The sequence below is a fragment of the Musa acuminata genome, chromosome BXJ3-7 (assembly GCF_036884655.1).
Source record: "Musa acuminata AAA Group cultivar baxijiao chromosome BXJ3-7, Cavendish_Baxijiao_AAA, whole genome shotgun sequence".
Lineage (NCBI taxonomy): Eukaryota > Viridiplantae > Streptophyta > Magnoliopsida > Zingiberales > Musaceae > Musa > Musa acuminata.
In genome coordinates, this window is record NC_088355.1 from 7,588,613 (window position 1) to 7,612,298 (window position 23,686).

The 23,686-nt window shown below is 38.4% G+C and overlaps 3 protein-coding genes across 6 annotated transcripts; 1 reads left to right on the top strand and 2 right to left on the bottom strand.

Annotated features, from left to right (window-relative positions):
• Window positions 1–2,037: 2,037 nt before the first annotated feature.
• Window positions 2,038–4,547, top strand: LOC103991308 (aldehyde oxidase GLOX-like). The gene has a single exon (XM_009410716.3). It carries the CDS (start codon window positions 2,230–2,232, stop codon window positions 4,057–4,059), a length of 1,830 nt encoding a protein of 609 aa, XP_009408991.3. The 5' UTR covers window positions 2,038–2,229; the 3' UTR covers window positions 4,060–4,547.
• Window positions 4,548–4,697: 150 nt separating this feature from the next.
• LOC135643478 (protein PTST, chloroplastic-like) lies at window positions 4,698–17,662 on the bottom strand. 3 transcript variants are annotated; one of them, XR_010498265.1, is made up of 12 exons: window positions 17,553–17,661; window positions 15,890–15,928; window positions 15,279–15,585; window positions 14,099–14,188; window positions 13,237–13,305; window positions 12,534–12,639; window positions 11,933–12,018; window positions 11,275–11,387; window positions 10,060–10,160; window positions 9,104–9,220; window positions 6,276–6,353; window positions 4,698–5,089 (listed from the first exon to the last, which is right to left on the bottom strand). XR_010498265.1 is itself a non-coding variant. In XM_065160485.1 (9 exons), the coding sequence occupies exons 2-9, from the start codon at window positions 15,916–15,918 to the stop codon at window positions 11,087–11,089; spliced, it is 912 nt and encodes a 303-aa protein (XP_065016557.1). In that variant the 5' UTR covers window positions 15,919–15,928; window positions 17,553–17,662; the 3' UTR covers window positions 10,922–11,086. The 3 variants fall into 3 exon arrangements, 2 of the variants coding, with proteins under 2 accessions (XP_065016557.1, XP_065016558.1); XM_065160485.1 differs by lacking the exons at window positions 4,698–5,089; window positions 6,276–6,353; window positions 9,104–9,220; window positions 10,060–10,160 and adding an exon at window positions 10,922–11,198 and having other exon boundaries at window positions 17,553–17,662; XM_065160486.1 differs by lacking the exons at window positions 4,698–5,089; window positions 6,276–6,353; window positions 9,104–9,220; window positions 10,060–10,160 and having other exon boundaries at window positions 11,294–11,431.
• Window positions 17,663–18,238: 576 nt separating this feature from the next.
• On the bottom strand, window positions 18,239–23,447 carry LOC135643073 (uncharacterized). Of its 2 annotated transcripts, none has more exons than XM_065159626.1 (7): window positions 23,201–23,447; window positions 21,664–22,018; window positions 21,098–21,325; window positions 20,673–21,027; window positions 20,478–20,602; window positions 20,219–20,354; window positions 18,239–18,706 (listed from the first exon to the last, which is right to left on the bottom strand). In XM_065159626.1, the coding sequence occupies exons 1-7, from the start codon at window positions 23,430–23,432 to the stop codon at window positions 18,467–18,469; spliced, it is 1,671 nt and encodes a 556-aa protein (XP_065015698.1). In that variant the 5' UTR covers window positions 23,433–23,447; the 3' UTR covers window positions 18,239–18,466. The 2 variants fall into 2 exon arrangements, with proteins under 2 accessions (XP_065015698.1, XP_065015699.1); XM_065159627.1 differs by having other exon boundaries at window positions 21,664–22,011; window positions 23,201–23,238.
• Window positions 23,448–23,686: the final 239 nt, after the last annotated feature.

Consider the following 23,686-nt stretch of genomic DNA (forward strand, 5'->3'; position numbering starts at 1 on the left):
ACGTTCATAGGGAGAGCGAGGTTGTGAGGGAAAAAAAAAAGATAAAATCAATAATACTCGAGATACAAATAATAAAATAATAATTTATTATTTTTAAGGGATTATGAATAGTAGTGAGGATTATAAATAGTAAAAAGGGGCTATGAATCCTTAAAAAAGAAGCTAGCTCGTGGGCCCCATGGATTGCTTACACGATCAATTTCCTGTCTTCGATAGGCCATTATGGGCTCGAGAACTCCAACCCAGCCCAGTTCATATAGGCCACTTTGTTGGGCCTTCGTGGACTCTATGGGCTCTATGGGCTAGGGGATCCTCTGCACCCAGCTTCTTTGTTCGACGGGAACGGTCACACAATTGACCATCACGAATCTCTTAATTTTCACTAGTAGCAGAATTCTGGGCCTTCTTTCTCTCTCTATTCGCTCTACTTCCTGCAACGCTTCGGTATTCCTAGAACAATACATTCTGGGCTCGCTTCCTCGTTGATTGCTTGGACCCATGCATTCTTGCTGGTTTCCTAGGTTCGTTCGGGAGTAGATATATTCCTGTGGGAAATGCATCCTTTTTACTCGTCTTCTACGGCCATATCACAGGGGCCATGATTGCGCCGTTGGACATGAAAAGGATGGTGGGGTGGTGCGGCATGGCCGGAACCTTCGACGCCCCCAATCTCCCTCACAGTGCGAGGCTGCTCGTCTCGAGGGCCCACTATACCTTCTTCGTCTTTTTTTTTTTGGTGTGTTCCGACTTCAATTCTAGTAATATAATAAAAATATTCAATTTCATTCAAAATAATAATAAATTGATCCTACTTTCAGACTAAATATATTTGTGTCTTGTCAATGTCAGATTCCTTAGTTCCAATTATTTTAATTTTATGCACTTATATATTATATTAATATAATTTTATAATTATTATTCTATTCCCTCTTTATAACTTTTCCTATGTGTAGGGGACATACTTTTTTTTAAGAAAATCAATTAAATTTCAAATATTATTTTAATAATATAGCATTGAAATGTATTTTTCATAATATTTTCTAATAATAAAATATTTAAAAAAAACTATAAATTATAAACCATATACTTTTTAATTAAACTCTTAGAATCATTAATGCGTACACAATATTCAAAAGACTCCTTGCTCCTAAATTATGCATGAAATATGAAATAAAAATTACATATAAAATTTCAAAAATATATGTGCACGACTGATTTCTTTTTTCTTTTTTCCTCTCTACTTTTTGTTTTCTTCTTAACATTTTCCCTTTAACCGTGTCACAAATTTTTTTTCCTTTACATGCTTCTTTCGTTTTTTTCCTTGTTTCTTCCTCTCTCTCCCTCTCTCTCTCTCTCTCTCTCTCTCTATATATATATATATATATATATATATATATATATATATATATATATATATATATATATATGTATATCTCATCCCTTGTCTTCCTTTTTCTTTCCTTTCCTCTTGCTTGCCCGCAACCCGTCGCTGTGTCCCATCAAGCCACGGCACAAGGCCGTTCTGCGACGCCATTGCAGCCAGCCGTGGGGATTGCTGAAGCGGCTACGGAACTACTGTTTCTTCTTCCTTCGGATGGATATATACATTTGTATCCAATACGTCTTCAGAGAGGAATAACACTCGCACGGCAAACAGGTTCGGCCGCTAAGCATGCACGTGTTCCATGCATATGTAACTTTGGCTTGGGACTCTCTCCCCCCCCCCCTCTCTCTCTCTCTCTCTCTCTCTCTCTCTCGCTCTCTCTCTCTTCGACTGCTCCATCAACTAGAAAGTAAAATTAAAGAGTTGCAAGCTTGAAGAGAAAGCAAGTAAAGAACACCAAAGCTACGGCCGCTCTTCATGCATGCATGGTTTTATCCTTCAGCTTTTCTTCCTTCACCAACTTGAACCCCCAAAGGCACTGTCAACACATTCCAAACCTCTCCTCTCTTTGCATTCTAGTCTCTGATGTGCAGTAAACAAAAGACGCGCTTTCTATGTATACACATATATCACAACAGGCAGGCATGAAATAAGATGGTAATCGGATTTAATACAGTTGCGTCGAGGAGCAGAAGCCAACATGATAGGCAAAGCAAAAGCAACCCTCTGTGCATGTGTGTCTTCACCGTATGCTTTACAGTGATGCATGTCTACAGACTACCGAGTAGAAAGGAGAAGAGGCGCAGCAGATACCTTCGACCAGCCCATGGTAATCGGTGGAGGAAATGACAAAGCGAATAAAGCCAACCCATGTGAGCCAGCCATGGCCACTTCCGATCGTGGTAACTTGTTCCATCTGCTCCCCTCATGTGGACGCTTATGGCTTCGTTTCCTGCTCACACCCTGCAAGCACTATAAAAGGACAGGTGACAGCTGAGGCAAGGATCACAGGTCGCATGTTGACAAACCTGTGTGCAGAATCCAGTTATAAGATGAGATCGCTCCCGCGTCACGTTCCTTTCCCCTTCTTCTTCTTCTTCCTTATCCTCCTCCTGGTTGTGGTGAATGCTGTAGCTGGTGGAGGGGAATGGAAGCTCCTGCAACACAGCATCGGGGTGTCTGCGATGCACATGCAGCTCCTGCACAACGACCGTGTTGTCGTCTTCGACCGCACCGACTTCGGCCCCTCCAACCTCTCTCTCCCGGACGGCAGGTGCCGCAACGACCCCAACGACAAGGCTCTCCCCGTCGACTGCACCGCCCACTCCGCCGAGTACGACGTGGTCGCCAACGCCTTCCGACCGCTCATGATCTTGACCGACACCTGGTGCTCCTCCGGCTCCGTCGCCCCCGACGGCACCCTGGTCCAGACCGGCGGGTTCAACGATGGCGAGCGTGCCGCACGTACCTTCCGCCCTTGCGACGACGGCAGCTGCGACTGGGTCGAGACCGCCCAGGCGCTTGCCGTCCGCCGGTGGTACGCCACCAACCAAGTCCTCCCTGACGGCCGCGCGGTGGTCATCGGAGGCCGACGCCAGTTCAACTACGAGTTCTACCCCAAACCCGATCCTTCCGACATGAGCACCATCGCATTACGCTTTCTCCAAGACACAAGAGACGACGTGGAGGACAACCTCTACCCTTTCGTCCACCTCAGCATCGACGGCAACCTCTTCATCTTCGCCAACAACCGCGCGATCCTGCTCGACTACTCCAAGAACACGGTGGTGAGGACATACCCAAAAATGCCCGGTGGAGAGCCCAGGAACTACCCGAGCTCGGGCTCGTCGGTGCTGCTGCCGCTGAAGCCGTCGCCGACAGAGGCCGAAGTGCTAATCTGCGGCGGTGCACCGGCGGGGTCGTACTCCCAGGCGTTGCAGAAGAAACGCTTCCTCCGAGCGCTGGACTCATGCGGGAGGATCAAGATCACAGACGCGGCCCCGTCGTGGAACATGGAGGCGATGCCCGTGCCCAGGGTGATGGGCGACATGGTGCTGCTCCCCGACGGCGACGTCCTCCTAATCAACGGCGCGGCCGCCGGGACCGCGGGGTGGGAGCTCGGCCACGACCCGGTCCTGACCCCCGTCGTCTACCGCCCAGATGGCGCAGCTGGCGCCCGCTTCGACGTCCAGAGCGGCTCCACGACGCCGCGCCTCTACCACTCGACCGCGGTACTGCTGCGCGACGGCCGGGTGCTTGTCGGCGGCAGCAATCCCCACGTCAAGTACAACTTCTCCGGAGTGGAGTACCCCACGGAGCTCAGCATGGAGGCATTCTCTCCGTCCTACCTGAGCTCAGAGAACTCGAGATTACGTCCACAGATCCTCACGCCGCCATCTCCAATCCAGTTGACCTATGGTGGACGATTCAGCTTGCAGTTCTCGGTGGGAGTGGTGAGCGAGGGTGGCATCAGAGTGACGATGGTTGCACCATCCTTCGCGACGCACTCGTTCTCGATGAACCAGAGGCTGCTAGTGCTGGAGACCGAGTGTGGCACGTCTGAGGTGGTGGCGGTGGCGCCGGCGTCGGCCATTCTGGCGCCACCTGGCTACTATATGGTGTACGTCGTGAACGGAGGGGTCCCGAGCGAGGGCATCTGGGCCCATATACAGTAGTGACATTCGCAACAGGAGACACGGCAATCAATACACAGCAACAGTGACGGGTACAAATTGGGAGGTAACCACGTGAGCATTGAAGGCTATGGAGGACACAACGACAGTCCTCTTTCAGCCGCAACACAGGCACTTCTCTCATCTGAATGGGTACGGGGTGAAAATAATGCGGTACGCTGTCTCACAGGAATATTAAATCTAATTTTGCGATTAGATAAGGAATTAGTTTAAGAATTTTAATAGGATTAGATATCATTATTTTAGTTAAAGTCGACCTACTGGTTTAACCCTGTGATGCATAAAGTGTTCAAGAAATACATAGAAATACAAAAGATATCAATGGACTGAATAAGGTATAGTTTTGCTAAGATCCAATCTTAGTTCTCAACCACCACTCACCAACTCTTTTGAAGATTTAGCACTGAATTACAAGCAAAAAAAAAGGAAAAAAAAAACACCACATATCTAATGGATACAACTAGTAGGTTGAATATAACTACAATCCATCAATTAAAAAAATATCAGTGATCAACGTGGTGTAAAGATAAGATCCATAATAACCAAGCTGCTGATTGTTCATAAATTTTTGATGAACAGCAAATAAGACCACCTCCCATTCATAAACACAAATGAGCAGCTAAAAAACACTCTTGCTATTCATGTCGTCCAACAATCCATCAAGTTCTCAAGAAGAAGGCTATATACAGATACCTGTGTCCACGACATATGCTGCTGCCCATTGGAGCCAACAGAAAGATTAACGACCACAAACAGGTCATATATTGCTCCAGTAGTGAGTATGAGAATTAAGTGTGACGGCATGAACATAGTGCTCATAACTGGAGAATGACCTATTATTGATGCCCAAATATTCCTCTGGAAAGAAAAGAAACAAAGGCACTAGAAACAAAAACGAATATTTCTATCTGTATTTCATCACCTTGTGCGGAATCAGAAGTCCTAGTCCATGATGCAGCAAGAATGATACGTAACATGCCAACATTGCATGCACCGATGACCATGATAATAACTGCCAGAAATAGAAAAGACGAGCATCACGTTATCCAGGACATGGACAAATATCTCAAGAAAATATAGATCGTGACTGAAAATATTCATCAGATGTTATATTCAAGCAGGGGGTTAGCCTAAGCATCAATCTTCAGACAGTCACATCACAAATAGGGGCCAGATCGGTTATTGGCAATTACAATTCTTTGCAGATGATTTCAGAATCACACTTAGATGAGTATAAAAAAATTAATTGTTTGCTGTGTATGTGATCAGGATTGAAGTCATAACAATGGGTCTATTCGAGATGTGAACCTGTATGATGAAACTTTGCAGACTCTATATCATTAATATAGCAAATGGCTCGTGCTATTTTAAAAAGTCATAGGAACTTCGGCATCCAACATACTGTTTTCTCTTTTTCTTGTTTCATGTGGCCCCTTGCTTAATTCACCAAGAGACCTGCACAACCATCCACTTCGTGGGGATGCTTGATGCTGGTCTCGGGCTACAATGACAACCACCACAACAACAACTTCGTATGTGGAAAGCCTTCTTGACATATATAATAATTGCCGAAGTTGGTTCACTGGTTAGACTTCTATAAATGTATATTGCAACAACCTTCATTAGTTCTAGAAAGTATAAGCACCCTTGTTGACACACACAGTAGCTTGAAGGCATTTTTTTGGGAGGGGGTTTAATGCTTTCTGTGAAATTAGACTGAGGCAGAGTTGCAGAGATGGTCAGTGCTTTGGACTGGAATGGGTTTCTAGTTCTCTTACAGGAACTCATGTTCATGTCAATTGATGCTAGAGTGCAGTAACTCGAAATGGGTTCCCCTTTGTACCTTCCCTCCCCTTTGGCCAGCACTACCCATGTGCATGTGTTGGAATTATTCCCATACTAATATTGTCAAAAGTTGAATGGAAGGTAACAGCCATGAGCAATGATTCATTAAGTCCCCATGAGCAGGATATGGCATAGCAGGTACATGATGTGGCAGGCCCATGCCAATAATGTGTGACAGCAAGGAAATTTTCTAATCTTCAATTTCATTTTACTGAATAAGTAAAAGCATAAATGTTGGATTTATTTAGATAAAAATTCAACAACTAAAACATACTGATGTGTACCTGTAACTAAAGAATAACATCAATAAACGGATCAACACAGAGATCAGAAAATTCACCAGAAATACTTGCCTGATGAAATTGGGCATTAACCTCTGAGAGAAATCCTTCCCCTCTAAGTTGTCCTTCTTGTTCTCTCTTCTTTAGTTCCTGATTAATATTTTAAAGGAAACCTTCAACGTTTGCATTATTTCATGACAAGATTAACGTTCTTGATACAAAGCATCTTTTTTCCTGGTTTATCATTTTCTGTCAATGCATGGCAATTTAGAATCTTAGATAATGTTACATAAAATAATTTGCCTCATAAATCATCATGAATACTAGCTTAGCAATAATTCCTCTACATACATTAGAAAAGCAAAGGAGATCGCCTGACAGAAAAAGAAAAATATATCACAAGGACATATGTTGTCACAAGCAAAGAAAAGATATATACAGACTGCAAATAAGTACAGACACACATTAACATGATAGCAAAAGAAAAGAAGAAATACATACATATGGATATATCTAACTATGTAACAGAGGTGCACATTCTTATAGCATTTCATTGAGGTAGCATCATGAGACAAGACTAGCAAACAACATAAAAAAAGTAACAACCCAAAGAAAATTTATTGGTCACATTAGTAAAGAAAACCACTGAAAATTTTCTATATATATTTTGCAATGCAAGATATAAAGGTTGAGATAAATAATGAATGCACACGAGGCTTCTATAGAAGATACCAAATCATGGTACATAAGAAATATACTGTTGGTACGATGTATCAATGTATTATGAGCATAATTTAATTAGAAACTGATATGTTGAGTCAGATATATAAATCTAAATTCACATACTAGAGATAACTAAAGTTTCTAATCCTCATCAATAGGAATCGATATCAGGATATATTGGCCCATAACTGATGCATATTAGCTTACTTGGCTCACTAAGAGGACACCAAACTAGTTTACATCTTGTTTCTATTTTCTTTGGCTGCCACTGAATATTTGTAACTCATAAGCCAAGTCCAGCTAAGTGTATATTTAGTTTGATAGCATTCGTGACACTTTTATATAGTTGATAAAAGTGATAGCAATTTGGATCCTGTCCTAATGAGATTCTAGCTAACACTCAATCAACAGGATTGTTATGTCAATTATAGTATTGTACACCAAAAACAGAGCCAGAACCCACTAAAAAGTACCATGCTAACCTTTTTGTTTTTTTTACTATGCCTTCAAAAAATTAACCCTATTCCTAAAAATCATGGTAATGCCTCCTCAATTTCACCATATTAACCAAGGATAATCAAACCAATAAACAAATTTCGCTATAAGTTGGCTTTCTTGATCATTCATCTTGGTACTTAAGTCACCATTAGTCATCTTGCCAAAGATGTGAGAATGTAGAAAATGTTACATTCTCACATCTTGGAAACTTTGCCTCTTGTAGTAACGGCCACAAGAGATCTGATTCATTTATAAAAAGATGAGGGATCATAATACCTAACACAAATATCATGGAAACTTTCTGATGCAGTTTTGTGTCACTAATCTCAGGCCTCCGATAAATCTTTTTTACTTAGTAGTTAGTGCTATTCTCAATAAATAGATAATCACAAATAGTAATAAAATTAACCAACAAACAACCTTCAGTGGTCCCCTTGCATGTGCACTTCATGACTGGTTTATCACTAAAGGAGTTCCCACATTTCCCACTTGCATGAGGAATATCATGTCAAGCAACAACCACGGGAGGAGGACGATACAGAGAGGACATATGCATTTAAAATCATTTTATGAAATGATGCTTTCAGTCATGAACATATAACAGACATTATAACATCCTAATAGGGCCTTATTCAGTAAAAACAAAACAACAATAATAATACCCTTCGATGGTCCCTTCACATGTGGGCCGTCATGGCTAGTTCATCATTGAAGGATTTAAAATTTTTTTTTTGTTGCATGTCTCCAGTCAATGGTTAGCACTTCTAAAGTGTAAACTTCTCTGTTTGGAACTCAAATAGAGTGCATCTTCTTTCTCATGACACAGAACGCAAGGAACTTCCCACTTGTATGATGCATATCATATTGAACAACAGCCATGGGAGAATGATGATGGAAGTGAATATTGAGAATTGAAAGTAATGAGTAAAGAGAAAGAATGAAATATATATACATTTATATTCTTGCTTTACAAACAATTTGTTTAGATATTAACTGTAAAAATTAATAGTAAATAATTTACATATAACTTGGAAATGTTATCATTCTAAAGATTCTCTCGTCATACGTTTACATATGATAAGAGAATCTTTCTGAATTTACCTTTAATAATAAATGACAACATATTCAAGTTATAAATAAATAAATTACTATTATTTTTAAGTTAATATTCAATCAATTATTTGATAAACAAGAACATAAATCTATATATAATTCAATCTTTTTCTCTACTTCTATTACTTTCAATTTTTAATGTTCATTTGCAACATCCTTGTCTCATGGTTGCTCAATATGATATGGCATCATACAAGTGGGAAAACCTCATTTCATGAGAAAGAACCATTGAAGGTCATATGAAAAAAATGTGAGAATCCTTTAGTGACAAACTAGTCACGAAGGCCCACATGCAAAAGAACTATCGAAGGATATTATTGTTATTGTTTTTATTAAATAAGATCCTATTAGTATTTCTACAATGTCTGTTGTATGTTCATGACCGAAAACATCATGTTACAATATATGATTTTAAATATATGTCCTTTCTCTACAGCCCCTTTCAGTTTTTTACCAAATTTTAAATACACAAATACCTTTTTTATACATCCTGATCTGTTTAATACGTGTATATTTATTGATAGTATAACAAGAAAAACACTGATATGTAAAGCTTTAACACTCACAGTTCTCCAATAAAATGCTCCATGTTAGTGAAGGAAACAATAGGAGGGGACGGTGTGATTTCCCTAGTCGTTGGTGACGATCTCCACTCGGTGTGTTAATCTCGATTGCCAAAGTAACTAGCAATTGAAAAGACAACTGAATTCAGCAAACTTATTGTGTCAACCATCACAATGCAGAAGAAAAACTAACTGTATAAAAATTAGCAACTTAATTTTAATCTGAATGCCCAATACACTAATAGCATATGCTTTATGCTATAACATTGTAACATGACAGGGAGTATCATCTGGATGCTTTAGCATTGGCGTTTACTGTTAATTTTGGTATGACTGCTCATTTATTATTTATTAACATGAAAAAGGAAGTCTCGGAATCAAATTTGTTAGGGCTTTAAAATAGAACAAGATATGTTCTTGTTAGACATGTACATTGTAACTTACAAAGATCCCCATTTCAGGCTCCACTACTCATGCATACCTTAGATCATCATAAACCACAATAGCATTTCCAAACTTTTCCAATAAATGCAGCTGCTGAGATTCAAAGCTAGATGTGGCAGTATTACTAATCTATGAAACAAGTAGTTGGGTTGGAGAATGAAGAAGCCTAATCATCTCTATGGCACAGATTTCTCCTATATATAATTTGATTCTATTTAAGCTGACTCGGTAAAATAATATGATTGCACCAACAGATGGGTAATGGATAATAGCAAGTGGAGCCTAGCGTTGTGCTACATTTGGCACACAAGTGCTAGGGTCAGGTTTAGGATAAGTATCATCACACATTTAGTAAATGTACACGACCAAATCAATTCATTTCAACAAGAAATATCGATAACTGTGCTCTATATTTAGTTATTAAAATTAATACTCTGCATTATAATAATTGTAGTTATACATATCATACGGGCACAAGATAAAACTGAACTACGTGTATGGGGAATCTAAAGAACCTGTTCGAGCCATTGAAGAAGTGCAGTTTTAAATGCATAACACCGTTACCACTTGAGACTGTGGATCGATCATGTGCGCCTATTCGAACCATGAAAGCTACCTGTTCATCAGAATTGTTAAGAATAAATACAGTGTCAGTGTCTTTAAGACTTGCTATAAACAAACACTTGAAGGGGAAAAAAATGAAAAGAAAGAGCCTTCGAAGCATGGGCTACTGACAGCTTTGATGACCTTCATGCTGAATTTCCTGTACCTATATGTTTTGGCATTAACAAAGACAAGTTACTCCATTATTCTGAAGTCATCATTCCTGAAGTCAATAATTTCATTACGCAGAGTTCCTTATAATATCTTTTATATTCTTGAACCTAAACTTTATGAGGTGTATCTCAAAAAACAATTTTAGGTGGATCACCCTATATTCCCTTTCCTAGAGGAATTTATCAGATAATCACAAAAAGAGTAGTTACGCCAACATCAGATGATCATCAAATCACCCAAGATGGTGATTTGCAAATAATTTAGAATTTCTGGAAATAAGCCTGACCAATTTTATTGTTGATCTTACCAAAATCTCAACACTGTCCTGTTCCCATTCCAAACTAACCGATGGCATCCTGCACTTCAGCATTTACCTGGCTCTTGAGTAATTGTTTGAAGCTGGATGAGGATTATAGGAAAGACAAGAAATATACTGCCAAGGAGATATCAAAAATTTATTCAATCCAGCATTTGCCACAAGATTGAGGATTACAGGACAAAAAAAAGCTATTAACAATCAGGATTGATGATATAATCAAACCAAGAAACCCTTTGGGAACTGCAAACAGGCACTGATAAATTGCAAACAGACAACAGAGCTAGAAAATTTAACAATATATCACTTTGAGGTTGCTCCATATCTGAAATATCAAGACAATACAAATACTGTTGAGTAGGATGACAAGCTATCGTTGGCACCTAGTAGAATAGCTCTTCATTAAACAAAAAGTGAGGACTTTACGAATTTTGGCTATTATGCAATGTTCAGTTATTCTGCTCCACAACTAGCAAATTATTTTGCATGATTCCCTCACCAATGGTGGGGAAGTCAGGAGATAGTTTCCACTCCCCATCCACCAAGAACTTGATCTCATACCTTAAATCCAAAATAAAGATTGTTAGCATGCCACACACATTGGCTTACAGAAAATGGAAGACCAAAGATTGTATACCTCCCAGGTCTAAGTTTGAGGGTAGCTGAAAATCTGGCATAGTCACCAGTATACTCTGGTGACATCTCCTCTCCTTGAGTCCAACCATCAAAGGAACCCATAACATGGACACTCTGATTTGAAGAAATCAAGTGAAAGGAATCATCCTCTATATTAACTGGGTAAATAGAGAAATAGATCAATTCAAATGGATTAACGAACTGAAGTATGCAGCATATAGTTTTCGCCCTCAATATGAATCAGGTTGAGATTTTTGAGTTTTGCATTTTCTTTTTTCAGTCATGTCTTGATTAATATAGCATTTTTAACAATATATCATTAATAAATGTGTAACCACTATAAGACAATATAAATAGATATGTGAAATTATGACATCATAATTGAGAGAATCTAAAGAACCTTTACAGCTGTGAAAAAGAATGTTCACAAAAAGTAATCTTTTGATTTGCTTTCATGAGTGCTAAATGCTTGCTCATTACATATCTTAGTATTTTTAAGGAAAGCAATATTAAAATCAAATGCCAATGACTCTTTAAATACTCAAATAATGAACTATATTTTTTAGCATAGAAACATAAAGGCACATGGTAAATTAAAGAATATGCCACATAATCCAAATCATTATAGGATGATGGGATATTGTTGTTTAAGAATCTACCTCAGCCATCCCAACCCAGAATAAAGAAACCTCAAACTTCAAAGTGTCCACATCCTTTATCTGCTCCTTAACTTTTCCGTGGATCGCTATTCGTGCAAAAGAAAAGTTATGGTTAAAATGTACACAAAATGATGAGAAAGAGAAGCAATAAAAAGAACCCATACCGACCAGCTCTGTGCGAACATAGATATGGGTTGATCACATATTTAACTGGGTCCCTTAACATTGAGCTTTTTTATTGCTTATTATTTCTTCAAAAAAAGGGGCTTAAATGTTTTACAGTGACCCAAGCGCCTCTAGAAAATAATAGTGGGTAAAACTCATTTGAAATTGATAGAGAAGAGTTTGTTGTTTTTTATATTCTCAGAATTCAAATTCTTCCTTACATTTAAGGAGATCTATAGACTTGTTATTTTACCTGAATATAGGAGATGATATTGGGTTTTATAAGTGGAACCAGCTAAGGAGAATTAGATAGATGGTATTTCATGGTCAGATGAACAGTTGAGAAATTTTCCATTATGATTCAGGACTATGAAATTTAAAATACTAATGAACTAGTATTAAGAATAAATGTCCATGCGCATATGGATGAGGTTACCTTCTAATCTGGCAAGGAGATGGGATTGAATGTATCTCCCATTTATCTTCCTCGAATCAGGCTGAACCCCACTATTAGCTATCTCTTCTGCTAAGCTAACCAAAGTCTGATAAAGCAAGTGTAAATCATAATCATCAAGACATTCTGCACGAGAAAGTGCTCTTTATTATATAGATAGATAATGATATGGTTATATGAGGTTAATACAAAATTGTGATGAAACACTTGAGTTATACTTGAAACCAACAATTGCACTCATCAGGTTCCAAGTTGACTCAATCTTTTACCTGACATTTGCTGAATTCATCTGATGCTCATTTTGGTATCATTTAACTCAGCAATTTACTGGCTAATTTGGACTACAAACTTCATTGAATTTGAAAACTCTATGTTTTATTTTATGTACTAGGAAAACCAATACTTTCAGCTCCAGTGTAAGACTGTAAGCAAAGGGTTTACAATTGAAAATCGCACTGTTTATATAATTTATGATTTATGATAGGGCTCTGTATCAAGTTAGTTGAGTCCTATGTGTTATATATATATGTGTGTGTGTATATATATATATATATATATATATATATATGTATATATATATATATACACATATATACACATATATATACATATATATATATATATATACACACATATATATATATATATACATATATAAATATTGGAAAGCAACATATGTACTAGCCTGAAGTTCAAGCTCCAAGACAGCAAGTTCATTTTTGAACTTGGCTATTGCATCCTCTTCCATAAGCAACTGCAGCATCACACACAAAAGGGTCATAAGTGATTGAAACATACCCAAGGTCTCCATGACTATTACTGAAATCATGAAAACATAGAAAAGATAATATCAGTAAATACATATTATACTGTTTCAACAATTTAAACCAATCCATTATAATTATATTGGCAGTCAGAGAAATATCAAATTTTGAGAACCATCATCATCAATATCAAACCATAAATCCTAACCGTTTAGAGACAAGCTACATGGATCTTTTCTTATAATTATGCTCAGTAAAGTGTCCATGGCAACATAAATATTCAAACTAAGTGCCATCAAGATCACTTTGTCATCCCACTCGTCCCCACAGTAGTCCAAGATATACTAGCTGCTGACATGCTTTATATCTAAACAAACTGTAACCAAAAGAAGGTACTTAACTAACCAAGAGCAATACAGCTGTGCTCCAATGAGCATCATCCAAAAACCAATAATAAAGCCTTTGAAAGTCCTTTTCAACAAATGTGAACCGTATAATGAAGAACCAACTAAAAAACATCAAAAATCCCCTTTCAACAATTGCAAATCTGTAGAGCCACATTCAATATTATTAACGGTATCCATAGTTCAGATATAAATTAACCATCAAAATTGAAGATTTCTCATTAAATAGATACTTTGGCATTAAACTGGAATAATGGGCTATTAGGATAAAGTTGATATATGCATCAAATTTTATGCTTGAATTTTGAATCTTGGATTCTAAGGCTTTATATTGATGCTGTGTTATACAACAAGAACAGAACAAATAATTCGTTAAGACCTGTCTTTTGAGAAATCTGTTGTATTGATTAGCTTCGCTGAGTTTCTTCAAAAGCTTTTTTCTTTCAGTGTCAACCAGCAGTGCCTTCAACTGTCAGTCAATAGCATAATTTGTCATAACCACTTAAAATATGCCATCTGCATAAAAATTCATATATTTTATGAAGCAAGCTAATAGCAGAGAAGTTACAATTACATACATATAATGAGGGTAGATAACAAAATAGTAATGGGTGGTGGTACAATTTTTATAGTATGTATACTTGTTGGTTAAAAAAGAATAACATCATCACTGCAATCAGGTAAATAGCAGTTGCTACTTGAGATGAAGAGATTGCAATTTGCAAGTGGATAAGATGTTCAATAAATTAGACATAATATAATCAATTACAAACCTAGTGAATTGTTAATGCTTAAAATTGGATATTAGTTGATAATACATTATGCAGGGTACTCTTCCATTCACCAATTATGGAACAACTGCTGAAATACTAAGTCAAAAGTGAACTGTGACGGAAACAGGAGGGCTGATTGAGGTAAGGGAAGACCAGCATTAAAGACTCGAAGAGCTCCTTCCCCTCTGTTAGGTAAGTTCTACTGCTTTTCTTTTTCTTCTTTTAAACTGCACTAAAGAGTCCATAACATGGGGCAAAAAAAATATTTAATTAAAAACCCAGAAAAATTGAAAAATTATGTTCAACTTATTAAATAAGTAACAAATAAGTGATTTATATGTGAAAATTGTGCCAAAATTCATGGAAAGATAATGGTTAAGCTTTAGAGTCAAGGCATAAAGGAGGCACATATTTTATCCTTTATATTATTATAAAAAGTTGAGATCATTGACATATGGATTTGAAAATAGCTTATACATAGGACTACCTAATTATTATAAAGTAAACATGCCTCAGAGAACCAACTATCCACTTATGTATGAGTCCAGTATGTAAGAATTAAGATTGTGTTTGATTTGTTTCCTGGTCATGTTAGTATTCATTATTAAAGGAATCATCCATTAGGGTTTTAAATTAGATACAGTCTTGAACCTTGACCAGCATGGAGACTAGCCTTGCATTTAGTTGCCTGAAAGAGGGAAGATAATGTAGCTAACGAGAAGAGTAGAAAACATCAGTTAGACATTTATTCTCATTAAAAGGAAAGATGATATACAGATTAAATACCTCATCAGACTTCAACTTTTGTGGCAAGACCTCCTCAGAAGAATCAGTTGGCACAGTGTCATCAATATCACTTATGTTTTCCACCTCTGATAACGAGGAAGGCTCCTCACCCAAGCTTATGGAAAAGGCCCTTGAAGATTTACGTCCATAAAAGCATGATTTTGCAGGGTATATCTTACTAAAATATGCATGACATTCTCGATAACAAGCAGAACGCTGACGTGAATATGCCAGTCTTCTTGGGACTGTCCATAATCTATCTGATGGATTACATAGAACTGTGTGATTTTGCACCAGCTCCAACTTTCTTCAGTGCAACAAATACACACACCAAGCCAATAAAAATGGAATCAGTAGAATGATTCAATAAAATTGATAACCATTTTAAAAACCAAAATTAATAAAGTAAACTATGTCAAATATTACTGAATCGATTTAGACTGATTTAGTTTACTATTATGAAGCAATATAAAGTAGATGCATGCTGTCCATTTTTACATTTTTAATGAAAGAATAGAGTGTTCAAACACTGACTTTAATTACTTGCCTAAAAGAAGATAGAAAAAAATATGACTTCTATAAGCTAGTTATTTCAGTAAAAGATACTTCACCTTATAAAGTTTGTCTTTAAGCACTCCATGACAAGGGACCTACACAACCAATAGGAAGCAACATTTAACTTTCAAAAGTAAAAGCTTGTTCAAGTGATCTATTGAAGGCCAATGTTAATTACAAGCTATTTATTAATATAGGCACTAAAGTAATTGTACACCATTTATGTATGTCTATGCAAGGGTATATAAATTACTACTATTATGTCAAAAGATAAAACAGTGCGAGTTAATATCCTTCAGAAAGAATTGCAGCCACAGTATACATGACCAAATATCAATAATATAGAACCTGAAGTCAGCTAGCATATCTCATTTAGAAAAAATAAAGTCATATGCCATCTATAACATTAGAGGATTGAAATTTCAATTCTCAAGACCTATATCAATTAAATGTTTGCATTTCAATTATATATAACATATCTTCAGATGTAAATATGTATAAACATACATGCAGATTTCCTGTACATTCCGAGTATCTGCACCTCTGTGCATTCTTGTATGCAAGTGAAATGAGGCAGAGTGAGATTAAGCCAACCTGATTTGGTGACAATATAAAACAACCAACCTAACAATAAGAAGACAACAAGTCATAATGCTACATTGATTTGAGGGCACAGCCATCAACCTGTTGGTATAACATTCAAACTGCTAAATTGGTTTTCATTGTTTTGTTAACCAAAGTGATTAACAGCAATTATACTTTACACAGGAAAGTCCCAATGAAAAAGGTACAAAATCAAATTCATAATTATATCAACATAAATATGTATTAAACACATATTTATGCATGCACATGTTTATATTTCCATGTATACATTTCATTATGATATTTACCGAATGACTCACAACTGAAGCTTTTTACCCATCTACTATTACCTCGAACCCTTCTCTAGTTACTTCCTATTTTGCATCTTCCTCATCATTTGAAGCATTTATTATGAGAACCATATTAAGTAACTAAATACTAAGGCTATCACATGCCTGCGTCTAGTTTGACATCTTTCTGAAATTTGTCACTAGTTAATTCATGTACTCACATCAATTAATTATATTATTTCAGCGGTTCAACACATTCAACTTTAAGATGGCTTAGTCATTTCTGGAAGTTCCAGAAGGATTCATGGCAAACTAATGGAGAACGTGTAGTAAACGGAGCAAACCCCGTTTCCCTCGCGTTTTATAAAGTTTTAACAGAAAGCTGTTGTGGGTGGACTGACGTGGCCTGCTCCGGGTAAAAATACTAATATATTTTTTCCCTTTTCTTATTCACCTTCTTTTCTTTTTTTCTTTTTTTCCTTCCTCGTCTGCTCATCTCCTCCGCTCCCCTCCCACAACAACCACGTCGTCGGCCACCAGAACCCATCGCTCCCTCTTCCTCCCTTCACCGTCAGCTCCTATCGCCGGGCCCTTCCCCTTCCACCACCACAACGTCTGCTAGCCCTCATGTTCTCACCCTCCACTACTGCCGCCGCCACCTCCTCCATGGCATCTACACCGGCCGTCGCCCGATCGATCTTTCCATCTCGAATCTAGAGATGCAAGAAGGAGGTTGATAGGGGAGGAGGCGACAGCGGTGATAGAAGGAGGTGCGGGGAAGACGTGGTGAAGAAAAAAGGAAAACCACGTTGCAATTGTCAGGTAAGTTAAGATCGGGGCTTACCGGAGAAGGCAAGAGTGAGAGAGACTGTCTGCAACGCGGTGCGATCAGAAGAAGACTGCTCGTCGCTGGAGAAGTGTCACCCGAGCAGAGGAGAAGGGTGTCGTGTTATCGAGATGGGGTTCGGTTGTTAAAGAAAGTACAGTTCGTCGTGGACCGTCCGATCGATGCGCAATTCTCAGATCTTAAGATTGGCATATTCGTAAATACTTGAATAAATTTTTCCATCGACATTAATCCAATAACTACTAGCATAGCGGTCGAAGGCATTCGGATTTAATATGTGGTTAAGATTGATCACCATAAAATTAAGACCATGAGAGAAGACCTCCCACGCCACGTACAAATCATGAATACAATTCCTGCGGAATAAGATAAAACACATCCCAACCGTCACAAAACAATAAAAAATGCTGATCATCCCATGCTCCGTACCGATCATGAATACAATTCCTGTGACATAAAAGAGAACCAGGAAACCTGGGCAAGTGATTTGAAGTGAAATCCAAAAGCAAACAATATATGGGATTAGGATCGACAAGGTGATAATACCACATCGAACTGATGTAAAAACATATGCGCAAACAACAGACACAAGCCACATTGATAAATTTGTGGACAAATTTATCAACATACAAGAAACAGGTTAAAGCATAAATTGACATCCAACATACAAGAAACGAAGGTGATTGAAGCGAAGTAAGCTGGCAATAATATTATTCAAGTAGTAGATGGTCTATCCATCACTAGTGTTACATTTACGGACTAGAATGCTCTTTGATTGGCCGAAGGAAGATTTGCAAACAGCTTACACTTCCGTTACGTAGCACTAGACTTGTGACTAAGATTAACTAACTGAAGAAAACTGTGCTGAAAGCTGTAAGGGCCACGAAGCATAGAGTATAAAACCTTTCAGATCAGAGGCCAAAGAACCCAAGCTCGCTGGCTCTCTCCTTCTCAAAGGTCTCAAAGTATTGATATATGATCGTAACAGCAAGCAGGATTCCGGTTCCAGAACCAATTGCGCCCATAAAATCTGCTAGAACAGTCAATGCACCAATGCACATGCCACCAAAAGCTGCTGCAGTTGGGATGTACCTGTTCAGTTCCTTCTGCAAATTTGATTCTCGATGGCCGGGCATTACCATTTGTTGTTCCTGTGAAAAACCAAGGTCAGGAACCAAGTTAGAACTCCAGAGACATGACATTAGACTTCAAAATTTTATACCGCTTCCAATTCTGAATTCTCATCTATGTACAGTTGCTTAGATGGCTATAATGGCAGTAGCATCCATTTATTGCTTAGATATTGAGTGATTAGAGATCAAGTTTCACCAATGAGATTGAATATCAGTATTCTAGAGACAGCTGCTCAAGTAATTAAAGCTATACATAGAACAGGAGCAAAAACCAAAGAAACCTGATGTAGCTATCTTTTGGCAGTGAGAAAGGACAAAAATCAAAAGCATGGTCTGGTTGGTTCATATCCCCAAGTTAAATAGAAAAAGGAAAGTCAATTTGGAAAAAGCGGCAAGTTCCAAAACATAAAAGGACGATGAGAGTGATTGGATGAGCTTTTAGGCAGCAACAAAATTGAGTTTTATGGAGTATTGTTATCTAACGGATAACACTGCTACACAATGCATCATGTTCAGAGAATTGTACTTGTTCAAGGGATAATGTTGGAAGAAATTTATTGAGTATCAAGTGCAATTAATGACGAATATAGAAGCCCAAGTTAAGACGAGCATGATATTTGACAGATTGCACCAAAACTGAGCAACCACATGCAAGGGAATCAATATATTGACTACCCATCTCCGTATCTGTTTAAAACAACAAAAGAAAGTGTACCATCCTGGACTGTCCAGAGCAGACCCTGAAACAGTTTAGCTGCGGATCAGAAAATCAACCTAGATTGGACAAATTGATCCCTGATTGGAAGAAGCAACAGTGTGTTAGGACACAACTCCACATGGAAATGGACCTGGCCACAATGTCAATGACAATGAGATGTGACAATGAGCAGGCAACAGCAGTACTAAGGCTAGCCCATATTGAGGTCTCTTCAGTCTAAATTCTGGTCCAACCATCCATGTCACATTACCATGACTCCTTCTATGACCCGTCCATCCATATTTTAAGAAGTTATCACACAACCTTTTGCAAGGTATATACCTATTATGAGCTCTACTATATATTTGTGTATTTAATTCATTGAAACTTGACGCTTGCCGAGATCATTCTGTCAATCCTCGTTACTTTTTTAACAGCAGTTGTGAACAATAATTCTTTGATGCAGTTTTAGGCTATTTAAATATTGATTTGATACCAGTTAGCCCATCGAACTGGTACGAAATCACAAAACCAGATGATAAATCTACTTCGTGCAGTGTGTTACCACTGAGTAAAATAATAAAACCCATAATAGAAGTAGTGTACAGTGTGTTACCAATGTGTAAAACAATAAAAAACCATACTAGAAGTATTATAACGGGCCTCGAGCCATATGTTTTGATACTAGTACTTAGACAAACTGAAAAATACTGGTTGGTACGTAGTGGTCCAATTAGCATTTATGTACTTGGTTTCAGGTTCTTCAGCAGCTAGCTCATAAAGGATGTCAGGCAGTAAATGAATGTAATCGAAACATGAAGTTGTAATTCTACCTTAAGCTGTTTGGCCACATCCCTTGCAGATGATCCAGAGACTTCTATCCAAGTTTTGGAGAAAAGTGCACAAGCTGAGAGCATGAAAACTATATAGAAAAGTGCATGGAATGGATTTGCTGCCATATCCGCCAAGCTGCATGATACGATATGATTCAAAAATAAAGATAAAAAACATATTGCACAATATCAGATTGTGAGGGGGGGGGGGGGGTGTGTGGTTTGGGGTTAGGAGGGAGAGAGAGAGAGATTTAACCACCTTGATGGTGCTGTAATGTAGTAAGCTATACCCCCCACAGGGATGGATTGACCAGAATACTCGGATTCCTTCCATTTACCCAGAAGATTTACAAGGAAATTTCCACTGTACCTCCTGTACAACAACTTTAGTTGACATCGAACAGGTTAGATTGAATAATGAGATAACCTACAGCTATATTATGAGAAGGTGTACCTGGGAGATGAAGTACAGGTTGGAGACAAGAGCTGACTGCAAAATTATGGGCATATTAGAGGTGTAAAACAACTTGATAGGGTAAGAGCCTTGCTGTCCACGGGCATTCTTTGACCTCACAGGCAACACAACACGAAACCCTTGGAAATATATAACTATGAGAAAGACCAGAACTGTAGCAAGCAAGTTGGTCACATTTGGAAGATTTTGTCGGTAGAAAGCCTCACGAAGAGCACGAACTTTATCTGTACGAGTTATCAGTAGGTGGAATAAGGCGATCACAGCACCTTCAAATTCGGCACCACGCCCACTGTTGATGGTTGTTGGGCTAAATGCCTTCCAAATGATATTTTCACTGCAGAATGAGAAAATAAATAACAGGACCAGTAAATGAAGGTAACAAGGGAAAAGGTTCATGAACTTACCAGATATTGGTAGCAATGAACAAAGAAATACCAGATCCTAGACCATATCCTTTCTGGAGAAGTTCATCCAAACAGATGACAATGATGCCTGCGAAGAAAAGCTGAAGTATAATAAGAATAGCATTCCCAGTTCCTAGTTGACTGACACTGCCATACATCCCAGATAGAACATATGCAACTGCCTCTCCAATAGCAATTAGAATGCCGAGTAATTTTTGTGCACCATTTCTGGAAAAGAAAACAAAATTCATTATGGCAAGCATTTTTCTATGCACCACTTGGCTATCTTCAACTGCATTAATAATAATCTTGGAAAAGAACGGGATTTCTTACTTATAAAAGCAGCTGTAACCAATGCATCCTCTTATAGGATAGTCTAACACAGAAAGTTATGTCAAATTTGGTGATTACACATTCAATATTTATTATGCAATGTTGAAGCAAAGTACTTGAGTGTTCATCTAAAAGTAACACAACACAATCTACAAGGTTTCACCACTATTCTATGCAAATCCAAGTTGCAAAAGTTTCTAATAAGAGAAAATATTTACATAAGGAACACTTACAAAAGAGCACGATCCTCTCGTACACTGTTGTCGACTTCAATGATCTTGGAACCAACCAGAAGCTGCATCACCAATCCTGAAGTCACAATTGGAGTAATTCCAAGCTCCATAACAGTTCCACGATTTGATGCGAGAATAACACGCATCCAGTAAAAAGGATCCGCTCCCGTGGTTGAGTGTATGCCATAAAGTGGAAGTTGGCTGCAGACCAGAAATATAAAGAGCGAGATAACAGTGTAGATAACCTTTTCCCTGAATGGAATCTTACGATCTGCACTCTGAACTTCAGGCAAGAAAGCCAAAAATGGTCTAACTAGATGAAGCACTCTGAATCCTCCTGCCATTCTCCTGCAGCCTGACAACAGCAACTGATTACTGCATATCAGAATAAACAAAAGTGCAACACACAACACCCAAGACAACCATATTTCTTTTTTGCAATACAAAACCACTAATCAGAATATGGAGATAGAACACTGGTGGCACAAAATAGGAGAAAAGAATAAAATATGATTAAATAAGCAAGGACAGGATTCACCTCAGCAGATAAATAACTAAATCAAATTACAAGTGAGAAAAACATTCACAATTGCCTACTGTATCGGATATTTTGCCATCTGCAACTATGCTGTCTGTTCTCTTTCGGTACAAATGAGAAAAACGACCAGAGCATCTAGAAAATTGCTTCACTAACACCAACTTCTCTGCAACACCATTTGGCTAAGGTGTAGCAAAAGGAATTCTCGGATATATGTTTCAGTTCAAACACCATGCCCACTAACCAGTTTGTCCATGTTGTAACCAGCCTCTATTGTTTACTAGTAGTCTGCATATGTGGGATTCATCCATGAAACACAGCATTCATTTATGAGCACAGATCTGTCTGCATATATACAATCCTGTGCGCATATATAGAAGTGCATCGGGAAGGGTTAATATGAGTAAAGAAAAAACATAAAACATGCAAGATTCAGCAAGTGCCAGGAAAAATAGTTCTCCGAGCAAACTCGTGATGATCTCAGTCCACCAACCTATGAATCAAAGCCAACCAACACGAACATGCCAATGATTGTACACTTTCAGCAGGACTCAGCTGAAATTAGCTGACGCTCAGCTGGATCAATCAATCCAGCAGCCGACTTAACAGATCGACGATCCAATTCCGCAAAAATTAGCTAGGGTTGATCAGATCAGCCGAAACCTAAACAGAACGAGACTCATGACCATGTAGCGTGAACAGGACTTGCGATTCTCGTCCCCTGATAAGGATGGAGAAATACATCTCACCATCAGCCTATTACTAACTAAACCTTCGCAGCAGCCATCTTATCATACCGGCGACACCATAGATGGCCGTCAACCGACGAGATCGAGGAAGGACGAGAAGAGGGGGGTCGTGATTCCCCGGACATGGTTGCCAGGGTCGTTGCCCTTGAAACCACGTGCCGGATCGCAATTTCCGATTCGAGGGGTTTTTCGTCTCGGATCGCACGAATGCGATCGTCTGGAGAGAGATCGGTGAGAGATTGGTGACTACCTTGAAAATAAAGAGAGGAAGAAAAAGGCTGCCGGCTGCGATGCGCGATCAGGAGAAAGGGAGGGGCGGGGGGCGGGCTCGTAGCCGCGTTCGGGAGACGCCGGAGGAAGACTGGATGGTCGCAGAGGTAAGCTGCAGAATTTTTAGGGTTTGGGCGTTTAAAAGAGAGCAGTTTAATACGGACCGTCCGATGATATGTTGCTCTAATCAAACGGTGACAACATAGCGGCATACGTGGCCAACAGGTTATCTTGAAATAATGGGGTTCATTTTTTATAACAAAAAACATTTTTCTCAAACAATCTGATTCTAATAAATTCCATAAAGTCAATATACAAAACAATTCGCCAAAAATATTATATAATATAAATCAATAACAATTTATCAAAAATGAAGAGATCTAAAATCCACCAACAAAAACATCCAATATGAATTTAATAAGACAATCAATTCCCATGGATCGAGGGATTCATAGCCTCAATCGAC